At 47.3% G+C, this 16,241-nt stretch overlaps 1 protein-coding gene across 12 annotated transcripts in view; it reads right to left on the reverse strand.

Moving 5' to 3' along the window:
• Nucleotides 1–16,241, reverse strand: part of NF1 (neurofibromin 1) — a 1,956,660-nt gene that overhangs the window by 1,292,000 nt on the left and 648,419 nt on the right. For all 12 annotated transcript variants that reach the window (XM_085649550.1, XM_085649547.1, XM_085649544.1 and 9 more), the window contains exons 14-16: nucleotides 12,450–12,554; nucleotides 9,322–9,401; nucleotides 594–711 (exon numbers count right to left, since the gene is read on the reverse strand). In XM_085649550.1, coding sequence (XP_085505676.1) covers nucleotides 594–711; nucleotides 9,322–9,401; nucleotides 12,450–12,554 — 303 coding nt within the window. The remainder of the gene's footprint in view (nucleotides 1–593; nucleotides 712–9,321; nucleotides 9,402–12,449; nucleotides 12,555–16,241) is intronic.

Here is a 16,241-nt window from a genome sequence, read left to right on the forward strand (position 1 = left end):
TTGATAGTGGCCCTTTATCTCAAGGTAAGCAGTGGGAAATATGGGCTACAGCCTGCCAATTTCTGACGCTCAAGCTGCTTCAAACTTGTGCTTGTCTGAGGGCCAAGGAGAGCGTACCAGGCCATGACCACAAAGGGACAGTAAAAAAATAAGAGAGAAGAATATATGCACATTTTGGGGATACTAATTGATTGATCATTTTGTTTCAAGTAATTCATTGGAGTTGAAGCCATAATTGTTGATACTATGTCAATTCTTTTTAGTGGTTCTTGTTAAAATAAAAGGAAAAAGGCAATGTATAAAGGCTCAGGTCCTGACAGAATTATTCAGCCACCAGTTTTAGAACTTAGAAAGAATACAAATACGGAGCTTTACAAAGAGGCGATGTTTTGGTTAATTATATAAATGAAAAGAGATTTAATATGGCTTTTCGCATGTCTCAGAAAGAAACAAAAACATGCAAAGTCTAACATCAACATACCTATTTGAAATTAAAAAAACGTTGTAACAGTTATGCTAAATATCATTTATTTGCAAACAGGAAATTACAGTAAGAAAGTTGTGGCATGCCAAGGTAAAAAGAAGGCACTAACCTTATTTTTTTGTAAAAATTTGTTCCTGCAGATTAGAATTTCTCGCAGCCACTTGAGAATTTCTGTGCTGTTTTGATGGGTGACTACTTTGTTACAGATGTAAAAAAGCATGTGTGAACTGCACAAACAAATGCACAAATTCAGTATGTGTTAGTTTTTGCTCAGATTAATTTAAGAATGTAAATATTATCACTAAGCGGAGCAGTGTTACCACGCACATCAACATCCTGGCATAACAAAATGAAACATTAAAAAACAATGACTTTGCTGGAGATACTATACAGATCACGTTAGAACTTTTTTAAAGTACGTTATCTCTAAAAGACCATCAGACTCATACGACCAAACAACCTTTATGATGGATTTAATTCTGACTAAGCATGAAACAGATGTCAGTGGCCAAGTACTGAGTACTAACCCATACACTTACATAATATCACACTCAGTAGTCAATCCACCAAAAGAGAAACATTACTGAATACGAAAAAACGCCACTGTCTCTATTTAAGAACCTATGTACATCAAAAAACCAGAGGCCGACACTATGTTTTAGACCCTTTCTTTATAAAATTAACGTACAAGTTACTTACCTTCGGTAACGATGTATCTGGTAGAGACGATTCTAGCCGCAGATTCCTTCACGTAGAATTATCCCCAGGTGTGAGACTGGATCCGGAAACCTTTTGCCACAGCATCCCTGCGCGCCGGGCGACATCACGTGACTCCGCCCAGGCGTCGTCCGCGTATGTGACATCAGCGAGGTCACATTAGACCTGCCACGGCGCACCCACGTCAGTTTTCTTCACAGAACTTTTCCGCACCACAACGCGGAACCACCAGATAAAAAACTGTGGGAGCATGGAAACAATGTGCGAAGAGTAGAAAAATTGGAAAGAAACGGTGACTAACACCATCAGGGTAGTGCCAACACGACAAAACCCAAGGGCAGGGAAAGAAGAAAGAAGAAGAACAAGCAGAAATCTGCGCAGCCACCCTGCCCGCACATAGACAACCTCCCATACCTGTGCCCCGAAGGGAAGAACAGGCATAAAAGTCATAGCACACAGAGGAAGCCCACCCTCCTCATCCTGAGCAAGGAATGGGACCAGTCCCAAGACAGACAGGGACAACAAACCTCCAAGCCACCCCAACATAGAGGGTAACCAACCACAAGAGACAAGGGCAAGACAAGGCCAGATGACCCTTAATCAGAGGATAGCAATGGAAGGGAGGGAGGGGAGGAAGGACAGGGATAGAAAGCAATCCCCCCCTGGGGTAGCCAGAGCAGCAGGGCACTGGAGCACCAGAACCCCGTCCTCCAAAGGACCAAAAGAGGAATGAACCACCCCCAGACGGAGCCACCCGTCAAGAACAAGGAAGACACTCACAGAAGACACAGCCCCCAACCGGGAGGCGAGTACCGAAGACCAACCCAAGGGTCCTCGCAGAATAGGGGAGGAAGGGCGGGCTGTGAAGGAATCTGCGTCTAGAATCGTCTCTACGAGATGCATCGTTACCGAAGGTAAGTAACTCGTACATCTGATAGAGACTACTAGCCGCAGATTTCTTCACGTAGAATAGATACCCTAGCAATACCCCCTGGGAAGGAGGGTCTGCGAAAGAACCCCACCAGCCAATGCAGAACAGAGGGCCCCACAGGGGACCAGATCTGTGGACCAGGTAGAACATCGCCCCTGCCAGGCCAAGGGAACCCCCACAAGCAGTACCCCACTAACCCCAAGGGGGCGTAGGAGGGAAAGAAGGCAGAAGAGGCTCGTACACTCACAGCAGAGGAACCAAGGTAAAGGACGGAGAGGCCGAAGCATCCGACTCCCCCACAAGGCAACATAGCTTCCGCCGAATGCCAAGACAGGAAGGCGGAAGAAGAAGAAGAAGAAGAAGCCTAGAGGGTCCAAAGAAACTAAGGAGAAGAAGGCGAGCCCATTCTAGATGGAGAGCAGCCTGCCAGCCAGAACTATGCCGGCAGTCAAAAGTCAGAAGCAAGAAGAACAGTCTGAGGCCCCAGGAAGGCCAAGTAGGCAACGCCTGGCAAGGGAGAACACAGGGACATCCCAGACCGCAGGAACGGGAGCAGGGAGAGGAGGGGAGGCCCGGCCACCACCATGAGTGGCCGCGCACACGACCTAAGAAGCAAAAGCAACCTACGTAAACACCATGGATAACAGGTACCGGATGGTGACCAGAACCCTCCAGCAGAGCGCAAGCCTTATGACAGCTACAATAACCCCACATAGAGCATGTGAAGTCCCAGGATATGGGAAACCTCTTTGGAAGAACTTCCGCAGCAGAAGAAGAAACAAAAGAACCACGGGGAAAAAAGCAACCCCGCTACAGGCTTGACAGCAGCCCAAGCAAAGCAAAAGGCCCAATCTCAGGGACAATTCTGCGCAACAACTCCTGCAGAACTAACAACAACAAAAGGGCTGTCCAGCAGCCAACAATGCCAAAGTCCCAAGGAAGGACGTAAACGGCCAGAAAAACATACTCCACAACCATAACAGCCGGCCTAAGAAGGCCCAGAAGCAACCCTAACTCAGAAGTCACGGAGGAGGGGACTGAGCCCAGCCAAGAGCCTCTAGATGGCAGAGACGGCCGAGGCATGAAACAACATACTGCCATCAAATGGGAGATCAATGAGCCTCTCCCGAATTTTTCGGGGAAGACGCCTTGCCGAAGCCAAGCATGGCGACGGAAAGCGACTGAGGAAGCCATGGCCCCGCCCAGCGCCTCAGAGACGTCCACAGCGGAGCACAGAATAACCGCCGAAAGCTCCCGGCCATCCAATGCATGGTGCCGCAAATCCACCTGAGCAGACTCCTGGGCGCTGCAGACCCCAGAGACGCAGCCAAGTCCCACAAACAAGAGAAGGCCCTAGCCAGCACACACAAGGTGTTAAGGGCCCGCAGGGCGGCGCTGGTCGAGGCGAAAATGTTGCGTCCCCAAGTGTCCAGCCAGCGGGCCTCTCTGGACGGCAGTGCCAACAGGGGCGGCAGGGAGGGAAAAGCAGTCCGCAGAAGGGGGCTGGCGGCTGAGGGGTGAATGGACAGGCACGCTGGGTTACGTGGCGTTGGACGGTGCCGATGCAGAAGATGCAAAGGCACCGGGTCCCTGGAGGCAGGACGCCTCCAAGCCCCCGTCAAGGCAGAAAGGAGCGAACCTTCAAAGGGAAGCAAGATTTCCCTCCCACCAGAGCCCTGGTGGAGAACCTCCAACAGATGGTCCGCCGGAAAGTGAGCCACCGGGTCACCCATGCGTAGGATGCCCACAGCCGTGGACACCGCATGAGCGAAGGCCGCACCCGCATCCATAGGGCCCCGCGGTGGAGAAAGCAGCTCCTCCGTGGGTGACGGTTGCAAACTAAGGCGGCCGTCCATGAGGCCAAGCGGGGCGGGCAAGGGCCAGACCTGGAAGTCAGGAGGAGCCGACGAATGAGGGTCCTGCCGATCTTCCGACGAACACCCCTGCCTCAGGAAGGGCGGGGAGCCGCCCTTCGATGCCGGTGAAAAGGACACCACACAGCGACCAGTCTCCGGGGAGGACGATACCAATATGCAGCCTGCCTCCGGAGAAGGAGCGTCCGAGGATGAATCAGCGGTACGACCCCTGTGCGGAGCCATAGAGTCCGCTGCTTAAGGCAGGACACCGGCGCCATCCGGCGTCACCGGGCAAGGGCCCTCCAAGTCACCCCGCACCGGAGAGGGGACCGGAGTAGAGCTGGAGCCGCACCGGCACGGTGCCGGCCCGACCCCGCCAAGGCAACCACCGGCGTGGGGGAACGGGATGGACCTGGGGAGGGGCCCGAAGCCCTCCGCCAGTCGCGGCCCAGAAGGAGGCGAAAGTCGCCCGGCAACCCCTGTGGCGGCGCCAGGGATGATACAACCTCCGTCTCACCCACCAACGAGGCAGCCGCCTGTGAGGAGGTACGAGAGGGGCCCGGAGAGGGACGAGGGGTCTGCCCTCGACCGGGACGAGAAGAGTCCACCGACCCCTGTAGCTCCGCACGGTCCAGCTGCTGCCGGCACCGTAGCGGCGTCACCTCGGCCTTAGACAAGACCACCCTACCAAGGGACCGAGAGGGGCTCGGGAATGCGACCCGAGCCCCGGCAACCTCCCGACACCACAGGGACCCCCGCGGGGGTTTGCGGCGAGGCAGAGATGCCGTGGCCTGAAGGAGGTGCCCCAGAGGAGCTGCACCCCAACAGCACCACATCCTCCAAGCCTGGATCCGACCCAGTCGGCGCCATGGCCGGAGCCACCAGCGGCACCACGGAGGGCCCTGCGCAAGGCGAGAGATCCGCCGACGCCCCAGGATGGGAAGGAGGAGGAGACGCCAGCGAGGCCTGCAAAGCCGCCGTGTAAGTCTCCATCTGGACTCTCGATGCCCAAACACCGGAAAACGGTGGATAGGACGACTCGCGGGCCGCATCACCCACGGAGAGTCCACGCACCTGGTAGGACGGAAACCAGCCCCCAGGGACGAACTGCGACACTTACCCACCGGGGACCGACGCACACGTGACATCGGAGAAAGGCGAGGACGACTACCTGAAGCTGTCCGCCGAAGCAGACCGAGGGGAGGACGTCGACCTGGAGAGACACGCCGAGAGAAGTTTCATTTGGCGCTCCCGCCGCGACTTCGGCTTCAACTTTTGGCATGCCGCACAATCTGAGGTGCCGTGATCCTCCCCCAAACACCACATGCAAATGAGGTGAGGGTCCGTCGCCGACATAAGACGCCCACAAAACGTGCAAGTTTTAAAGCCTGAAGGCATTCGCACACTGTTCCACCACAAAGAATGGAAGAAAGACGGCCTTAAACAGGCCCGCAGCAAGGAACGGATCCGCTTTGCAAGCGGAAAAGGAAAAAAATGACATGGGCGTGCCGGGGCGGGTCTTATGTTACCTCGCTGACGTCACGTACGCGGACAATGCCTGGGCGGAGTCGCGTGATGTCGCCCCTCCCCCGGCGCGCAGGGATGCTGTGGCAAAAAGTTTACGGATCTAGTCGCACGCCTGGGGAGAATTCTACATGAAGGAATATGCGGCTAGTAGTCTCTATCAGATAGCCATATACATAATAAATTAAGATTGCCAGCTCTCGTGAGTAACAGGGATAAAATAATTAGTCCCAGTTTGTAGAAATCGTCAGTCCTTCAGACATATAAACACTGAAAACACTGCTCTTTACCCCTCGTCGCTACTGCGACAGGGTTTATGTGATAAACAGATGATCACTTGCAGAAATGATGGAAAGCCATCCATGGAAATAACGCTTGATTCAAGTAAAGACATATCAACGTATTTCAGTCTTTGGCATCATGCAGTCTCAGTTCACCATCCAATTCTCGTGTGGGGTGTGTGTATGTGTTTGCCAAAGCACACAAGTAGCAGACCATTCCTTCGACATACTGCTCCCTTCCTCCGACAACCCTTGAGTCAGCATTTGGCCGTAATTAACTCAGACCAGGCCAGAATATTTTAATAAATCATTACCAAAGGCATAGGTGTCAATCTGTCCTACGATTGCTTGCTTAGTTTACCATTATTATAGGGGTCACCCATATGCAAACAGACTGTTCTGCTACTTAAACGTTGACAGTCCAGCCAAACAACTACAACACATTTCCCCTCAAGGGGAGTGCATGCAATGGAATGAAACTGGCACCAATTAATTTCAATGAAAATCATTTTCATTAATCAAGATTTGATTTCTCAATGAAGTGAGATTTCTCAGGTGAAAATATTCCCAGGGGAGGGCTCCACTGCACTGTGTTTCACAAGTCCTCAAACTGCATCTCAACAAAGAAGCCAAGTAAGGCTGAAACTAGCCTGGATTCACTTCACAGGTTGCATGGCTCTGCAATGCAACCTCTAAAGTTAGCTGTCCCTTTCACGGTTAGTTCACAAATTTTATCTGAAATTGGTTCTTTTCATAGGTCAAGGTACAGTGAGCAGAAGATAACTGAATGTTCACAGAGTAATTACAAACGGTTAAAATAATTCCTAACATTTTCGTCCCTCATAATGCGATCTCTGCCTTTAACTTTGACAAAATGTTGCAAGGCCGTAGCCTCTTCCCGAGGTTGTAGCCTAACAAAATTCCTTCTACTATTAGATTTTGAAGGCTTCTATCAACCTTAATTGGTTAGGAATAACAGATGGAAGACACATTTCTAATTTATACTAAATGTGGCAAGAAGGATAGGGTACAATCAAAGCATTTGCTTATACTTCACAATGTAGTTTAACAATTATCAACAAAAAACTAACCAATCACAATACTATTTTAATACCACACGTCAAACCGCTTCAGAGCAAAGAGATCAAATACAACATACAAGCCACACATAACATACTATGTCCTGAGAATATCTACATATCTGTACACAATATTGTTTGGTGAATGTGTCTAGGGTCCATTATAGCTGCCTTGCAAATTTCTGCACAATCGATATTTCATAAGGAATTCACTATTGCGACCTTGTGTTGAATGTGAATAGAGAATAGGATGAAGGTTGTAAATGGGTGGTGCACAACAAACCTGAACACTAAGAAAATCTATTGAGCAATTTCAGACTTGGAAAATGCTTTCTCTTTGTGTGGTTGTCAAACAGCAGCAAACAGTTGCTCCATAGATCAGAAACATTTAGTATTGTCATTATTGCACGCGATGCGTCGAATGTCAGGGATAGGGAGCCCGCCACTTCCGCCATGCTGAACACACTATTATCCTCGTGAAGCACTCCGCATGCCATCACTGCGCTCTACACGGCCCTTACTACGAATGCTGCGAACTACACGCCAGGAGCGTGCGCCAGATGGGATGGAGTGCTGTAACGGCCCTAGAAAGATGTGGCATGGGCCAGGGGACTTCAGCTGGTAAAGGAGGTATCCCGTAACTCCAGGTTCAGCTTCACATACTACAATTATATCCACCACGCCTACCTCTTCCCCCAGTGCCTTAAGCACATGTTTACAGCACTTTCCCCCGAATGCCCCCCACTGTACAATACAGGAGGCTAGTTTCTACCACATGATGTGGGACAGCCAGGTGCTGCACCCAGCCTGGAAAGCGGTGACTGCCACAGTTGCCAAGTTGGTGGTACACAACCTCTCGCCTACATCAGAATCCTGCTTGCTGGGGCTGTGCACCTGAGTGAAAGGTGACAAACAACTCCACAGATTCATTGACCTGAACTTCGCTTTATTCAAACGACAGGTGGCCATGGGATGGAAGGCCCCTGCTCCTCTGGACCTTAGCGCTGGCTTAACGTGTTACTGAAAAGGACAAGGGGGAGGCCCACACTCTAAAACTACTCCGAATGAGGGGGGACACTCGCAGGTATGGGGAATGATGGAAAACCTTCCAACTTAACGTAGAGGCCAAAACGAGCATCCACCTTGATGCGCACCCACATGGCTCTCACTTGTTGCACGCACACACAGGGTCTAAACCTTCACCTAAAATCAGTTTCTTTGTGGGACATTGCCTAACACCACGTTCAATAAAATACTGGTGCCTACACCCAGACCAAATGGTACGATCAAAAAAGTAAAATAACCCTGCAGTGTAATAGATGCCTTCAGACCTATCCGGATGAAACTTGACAAGATGATAAGCGAACACCTGCTCCAGATAGATTAATACATCTGCTTCACCAAGAAATTCAACCATCTCCCTCAATGAGAACACTTTCATATAGACATTCTCAGTAACAACTACATGGATCAACCACTCCTGTGGTCTTCGCAGGTTCAATGATCCTTCCACTGAATACTATCTTCAGATACTCTGCAACAGCTTTCAGGCAAAAGATTGTGATCCCCATCAGATGAAGTCTCAGTCTCAACCAAACTTGTAATATCCCCTCTACTCACACATATAAGCAAACACTCACAGACACATGAACAGAAGATACCACGCAGCATAAGTCTTTCAAAGCAACTAAAATTACAAATGTCGTTTTCTACAACTAATTCATACATTTAGTAAAGAGGGACTAAACTTCATCAATTGAGGCTGAGACATGGCATACATTTTGGAATTGTTAGGGGTTAAACAATGTAGCATGCATATTCCTTAAATTGGTTTCTGCTTGAAGTGCCATACTGTACACAGTAATTAAGTAGCAGACTAGAGTCGTTCTCCAAGAAAGTTTACTTGAACCTTAATGAGGTTAAGAACCTTTTTCTAAGAAAACTCAAAACTCTCAATGAGATTGATGTATGGCCCACTCATCAGAAAGACTTCCAAGTATGAATCTAATTTCCTTTGATAGGCAAGTGTTTCCTGGTAAGAAGACTGCATCTCTTTCTGTATCCTCGATTCTTATGCCATCTGTTTAAAATAATCAGTTGGTACCACTCCAAGACAATCATAACTAACATTTAGAGCAACAGCAAACATGAGCCAAGCTACACAACAGAAATAATAAAGCTACAAAAATCCCAGGGGATCAAAAAATAAAGTAAAATGATTGTGAAAAAGTATTGTATGTGATCATGAAAATAGTGCACAAAATAAAATATTAAGAGAATGAACCACAACTATAACATATTTATGAAAGTTATATATTGCAAAAATGCATTTTTATCAAAGGAATCTAAATGGAAAAAATACAACTGTTTCAGGGGTCATTTTCATATTCTAGGATACTAAATCGGTCACTAGCTCACAAACATGTCAAATGCATTTTGGTCTCCCTACCTGATTTCCCAAAATGTTTCAATGGGTGCGTCCGGATTCCATAAATCAATGTTCTCTGGCTGATGAAGAACTAGCAAAGCCTAAACACAAATATTTTAACAATAAGGAGTCAATTTAGGAAGGTGATTATTTTAACTGTTCTCAGTAGAACATAATGAGGTAAATCAGGATAGGAAGAAAAGACAAAACACAGCCAAGCATGTTAATGATGAAAGAAACGAGAAAATGGCACACATCCAACTATAAGGAGTATCTGAGGCAGTAAGACATAACCTGCTCTTTACCGAGATTTTTCAATTATCCATGCATTGTGAAATAGAATACAGTTACACCTTAGCCCTGTCCTGTGCACAGAGCAACACTTTGCAGCATGTAACATCACAATCGCAGATCACTAAATAAACAGGCAGCTGATCTAATTCCAATCAATGATGTGGATCTGCTGCAGACTATAAGGGGGTTTACTTGATGGGTCTTGGGTAAGCCCACCATGTCCATGGTGAGGCAGGCACAGAGTGAGAACATCCAGCTGAGCACTATTTATGGAAATGCAGGGACAATGTGCCGTGTAACTTACACATGGAATGGTGCACACATAACATTGACCTATGGTGGTCTTTAGTCCAATCCGAGGTCTAAGGCTAGCAATAAAATGTCCCTTTGGGTGATGTGCGAATATTTCCCTGGTCTGTGCCGTAAACATCTCACCACAGTGTCCTCAGCCTATGCCAATTTCCAAACTCAAATGTCCAATTTTTCAAGATTTGAGGATGGGGGTGGACGGGGAGGGTTACTAGACATCTAATTAACTGCAACTGAGCGCTTCATGAGCGTAAAAGGAAATCAATGAATTTACTACATGCTTAATCCACTTTTGGGTGGGGCATCAGTTACAGGACCATGTTTCGGTGCATTAATGTGATGTCTGTCACTTGTGTGACCAGCTCGCGCAATTCCTACCAGAATGTCTAGAGTGCAATACACTGCCACATCATATGGAAAGATTCTGCCAAATCTTCGCCACATGTGGGGCATTTGTCGAAACAGGTATTGAAAACCAGTGCAGTCTGGCCAGAGTCAAGTACATGAGGTGCACCACATTAAACAGCGATAACTTAAGATGTGTATTTCTTGAGCATTTAGGTATGCTGTAAAAAATAAATCTTTGTCAAAGAGTTCGATCTGGAGGACTTGGCTCCATTGAAGCTTAAGACATGTCCAAGGCAGTGCCTGACCTTGCTGGGGTGTGAAATATATATATATTTTTTTGTTTAGGGCTCCATGTCAGCAGTGTGTGCAGCACCTTATTAGCCTCTGTTCCAGAATCAACGTTTCCTCAAATGTTGCCCACCACTCTGTGGAGTGCAACATGCATCAAAATTGTCTGCAGATGTGTCATAGGAATCCCGCACCTCCACATGCCTTAGGAAGCCATTGAGTAGGCCTAAGCCTTAATCTTGGACACAGCAGGTTCAGTGCATGGGTAGGAGAGAATGTATCTTCCTCGTCCACATGCAGGCTGCGATCTGACTCTTACCCCCAGCCCTCCCATGGGGACATGACAGCCAACCTTGCCGGAGCACCCGTGTCCAGGGCAGAGCCAGCCCGCTTGCACCATGGCCCACCAATAGCAGGAGAAGATATGTAGAGTTGGCTCCAGGGTGGTCCATGCTACTTGAGCGGGCACTATGTGCTGACACAAGGGAAGAAAAGAGAGCTCGGAGGCTGCTTCAGGCTGGCAATGTCGTTTTGAGCCATAAGGTCACCCAGCTAGCACCACCTAGGGTATAGAGCAGCCCTTGATCTGGGATTTTCCAGCTGGCAACCGCCTCTCCACATGAACGCCCGACGTCATGCGGGGACGCATTCTTGGCATGGATGGCCCAGTCACCCTCGTTCAAGCCACCATCTTGTCCCATCAGCTACGCCCTTAGCCCTTAAGTAGTGTACTGCCAGAGTTACAATAGCAACACAAACTAGGATCAGTAGTACACCCTCTGCCTTCTAGGACTTTTTGTTGCACTCTTGTCATATTGACTGTTAACCATGAAAGTGTTCTGTATGTTTTTGGCTACAAGTATAGTTGGCAAACCACAAAAGCAGCCTTCAAAATCTCACTTAAAAACGCAGAATGAGGAAATTTTGCTATCCAAGATTTAGATGAACAGAATATTGAATCTGCTAGTACTCTGAGAAGAACCTCATCGAAGTACCTGTCTGTGGCCTAAAGTCAGTTGTATAAGATTTTGCAGCTCTGTGATTCCTCACTTTATCGGACAACAGAGTCTTTAGCTGTTCCTTTCATACTGGTAACAGCATGTGTTGAAATGGCTCATCATTGCACTGGTCTCAAGCTGTGCAGCTGAAAGCCTGTTGTCTGGCAGGTATAACACAAACCATTTGGTAAGGTGTAATTTCCAAATATCTGTAATACTAAAAGCATTAGACATACAACTTAGGTATACTAGTAGTTTCTGGTTCCAATATATCCAACCAAAAAGATAGATACTTCCAATGATTATGACTGAGTTTTCAAAACACATCAACATGATCACTTGCAGATGTATGTTATCTCATCTTGCATACAATAGCAACATGGCAAAAGCAACCATTGTATTAACAATATGAATCACATCAAATGGGGGCATGAGGTCTAGTACCAAGCCAGCCATCTACAATTGCCTACTTTGAAAATTACACCAACCAATTAAGTGTTTATCATGGTTTCACAGATAATGAAAAGGGTTGAAAGCAAGTCTTAGCTGCATCTTAAACGCAAGACATATGTAAGAATTAACAGAAAACTCAAATGAAAATATCTAGGGCCAAGGAGAGTACATAGAAGTCTCTCTTCTGTTTAAGACTGAATGTTAAGATGGCTGGTAGGTGGCATAGTACATATGTTGAGTGCAGCAAATTAGGGTTCTCCTGTAAATCATCAACTGTACACAACATGTTAGTGTGCGTCTTCATTCGATGTAAATGTATGATACTATTAATCCCTGGGGTCTATAGCCTTTGTCTTTCTTCTGGACTGGACTGGACTCTGGCATACACAATAGTTATTTACCCTTATTATTGGTCAATGATTTAATAAAAATAAATTAAAGAGATAACATGGTATCTACCTCCATTGCTTCTTCTGCTATTTCTGGCATATTTGATTGTGGAACTAGTTGCATTAATCCTGTGATTAACTCAGTAGTGCTATCAGAGCCCGCCTTTCCTGGATTCTGCAAGATAAATATTATTAAAGCCATGATAAGGTCAAGCATAATCTTCATATGGTTGATGCATGGAGGAAATTTCAGTATAAGTGCATGTGGTATACAAAACACAAACAAACAATATATCCCATTCCACACACTATGGACAATAAAAGTGCTGTAGTTAAGAACAATGGAGCACTTCTTGAATAATTCATGAGATGCAATAAATATATTGTTTGCTTGCACAATAAACATGCTATTATTCAAGAGGCAACCAATAGGTTTATTGTAGAATGGATCACATTGGTCTGCTACATAGATGAGTACAATATTTTAGTACAATCAGCGGTGTTAAAGCCATTTGTCCTTACAGCCACACGAAATAGGTTTCGAAGCACAGGCAGAGGACTGCTTAAAGGTAAAATGCAAAATACAATAGTCTAAGCTATAAAACCAAATAAATCTGTAAATATAAAAGACATATGGGGTAGTGCTGCTCTAACAGACAAGACTTTGCTCTCTGAGAATGTGAAAATATGGAAATATCACTCATAATAAAACTGCAAAATTCACGTAATAAAAATAACCAAAGATTATTCGAAAGCTTCCAAATTTAAAATAAAATAGAAAATGTACATAAGAACCATTTTCTTTGCTCCATAGCTAATTTCAAAGCATATTTAAATGTAATTAACAATTAGTCTTTCTTCATGGAAGCCCAAACCACACTAGTACTGAAAGTCATAAGAGTTTCATAAATCTGATTATAGCCCATTTTAGTTAACCCTTTTGTGCTCATGACGGCCGGGAGCCGTCATGACACCCACCCATGGGGAAAGCGCTGGCGCTCCCCCCGTGGGACACAGATTCTAGCGATTCCACCGGGGAAGGCAGGGAAAGCGCTTCCCCCAACCCAACATCATCAATGACGCGCTGACATCATTGGAGGTTTCCCTTTGTTTCCCGACACGCAGGAAGCCATTTGCTTCCAGCGCGTCAGGAAACAAACAGGTGAATTTTGTCTCTGGGGAGGGGGGGATTTCACCAAAAGAGGCATCGGGGTAAAGGAAAGAATTTTACTCCCCCCCCCCCCCCCCCATGCCTCTTTTGTGCATTCCTGCTGCACGATCGTGCAATCGTGCAGCAGGAATGCCCACTAGAGATAGGGTTTATTTTTATTTTTTAAACTCTCTGCAACTAAATTCCTGTTTGGGGTTGCGGCCCCTTAGGCAAGGGTCGCTCCCCTTTTTGGAGGCATGAATATTTGGATTTGTCTGCCCCTCTGGGGAGGTGGCAGATTTATGCATAAATAAAAAAAAAAATTGGCCCACTGGACCATGAGTCCATTTTTTGTGGGGAGTAGCCCCTTGGGCGAGGGTCACTCCCTTTGGGGGTATGTTTATGGCTGTCTGCCCCCATGGGGGAGGGGGGGCAGATCATGCCTTTTTTTTTATTATCTAGGGCCCACTAGGCCACCAGGGATTTTTTGGGGAGAGAGTGACCCCTTGGGCAAGGGTCGCACTCCCTTGGGGGCTGTCTCTCATATTTGGCCCACTAGACCACCAGGGATTTGTTTGTGGGGAGTGGCCCCTTGGGCAAGGGTCACTCCCCTTATGGGGGCAATGTTTTTTTGGCTTTGTCTGCCCCTCTGGGGGGCAGATTTCGCCATTTATTTTTTAATGTGGCCCACTGGACCACCAGGGACTACTTTGTGGGGAGTGGCCCCTTGGGCAAGGGTCACTCCTTCGGGGGATATGTTTTTGGCTGTCTGCCCCCATGTGGGGGCATCTCGCCTTTTTTTGTTAATCTAGGGCCCACTAGGCCACCAGGGATTTTTTGGGGGGAGAGTTGTTGTAATTAGAGCAGCAATGTGATTAAGCATTTACTGATGACATTAATGCTTTCCCTTTAGATCATGTTTTCTCCGTTATGTTGACCGAAGTTTGGACTCCATTTTGTATTGTCATGCTGCCACGTGTTCGCCACGAGGAGAGTCCGACCTTTGTGTTAGTTGCTCTTGTAATCTGCCTAGTAACAGTTTATAAATAGCTCTCTCTTGTCTGTCTGGCGCATGCCCAGACTTGACCACATCTGTTATAATTAGCTTTGCTTGACCATGTGTTCACGGGCTCAAGGAGTGTGTTAGCTCCGCCCATGTATTGATTCAGTATCGAGAATGACCATAAATGGTAATCTTCTTCGGCCTCATGTTGTATCCACCCACTTATGAGCCCCTCTATTGTGTATAAAAGGGGACTGTGTACGCAAGTTCTGTGTGCTACTCTATGCAATGCTGAAGGGTATTGTATGGATTGTAGGACCACCCTTAAGGGTTAATAAACCTTGTTTTTGTACTTTGCAGTTTCCGTGCCAACTTCCTTATAGATTCCGTTACAGGAGAGCGAACCCTTGTGCCTTGCGGGCCTAGCTGGGGCCTGTATTCATCAATTGGCGCCCGTCACGTGGGGCTCATCGGCGACTCGGATGCTCGAAGGACTGGTCGCGACGAAGGTGAGGAGTTTGGCCGGGGACGTGATCACTGCCAGCGGCGTTTTAGCCCTGGCATCCCGAGGTTTTTCTTCCTTCCCTTCCGAGCTGACCGTCTGGGTGGCGCCGGTCATCGACTGAGACCTCTTCTGTCGGTCCTGCCGTGAGAGCCGTTTGGGCGATTGTGGAGCTTGGCAGTTGGAATCTGGACTCTTGATTGGTAAGAACCGTTGTACGGTACTTGCTCCGAGTTTTTGAAGCCTGGGTTGGCTATTTGAGTTTGATTGATGATGACTAGTCATATTTTGGATTTGTCTTTGTGAATATATATGCGTTGCAACACATATAGGCAGGTGATGTGGAGAGATTTCTCCAGAGTTGTGTAACTTTGAACGGCGCAACGATTAAGTGCCATTTTTTATAATATTGCATATTTTGCATTATTTCTGAGCATGCCTGCTTTCAGCGCACTCCACTCCGTAAGTGGTGCTGCTGTTTCGGAAACCGGTTGAACCTCGAGGAATCTGCTCCGGCTCCCCCAGAGGGGACGCCTAATAGGGATATGTATGTGAAGCATGGTCTTTCTTCCATAATGTACAGCACAGTATGGAGGAAATACACAAAGAAGGATCCTGAGTTGCGATGGCCTTTGTATGGATCGTTTGATATACGTAAGATTGAGTATGTGGAACAGTGTATGTGTAAGCGACGTGCTCGTCAGGATATGTTTGAGTGTGTGCGATTATGGGTGAAGGAAGTGCGTGAGCGAGAGAAGCGTGAGAAAGCGCTGTATGATAAAGACCAACGAAAGAATGATCATGTGCGAGCACAGGAAGCGAAGCGTCGGGAGGACAAAGAGCAGGCGGACAGACAAGAGAAAGAGCGTAGGCTCCAAGTTTCGGGTCAATATGTTGTTCGCCAGCCACTTTATCCTGTCCTTAATAATCCTGATGATGATTTTTATTTGTTAGATCGCTCTCCGCCCCCTTATGTTGGCGCATCTGCTCCGCGGCCGCAAGATTCTGGCCCGGCCTCGGGTAAGGTAGACACACGGTCCATGTTATCGGCCGAGCATATGGCTGAGCTTCGGAAACTTTCCCTCCGTGCACTTAAGGGCAAGATGTCTAAGGAGGAGTTGTTCCATACTTGGGGGTCGTGGCAAGATAGAGAGAGGGTGTATTTTCTGTCTCATTTCGCTGAGGAAGTGATTGCTGCTTTCCGAAA

Source organism: Triturus cristatus, chromosome 3_2 (genome assembly GCF_964204655.1).
Source record: "Triturus cristatus chromosome 3_2, aTriCri1.1, whole genome shotgun sequence".
Classification (NCBI taxonomy): domain Eukaryota; kingdom Metazoa; phylum Chordata; class Amphibia; order Caudata; family Salamandridae; genus Triturus; species Triturus cristatus.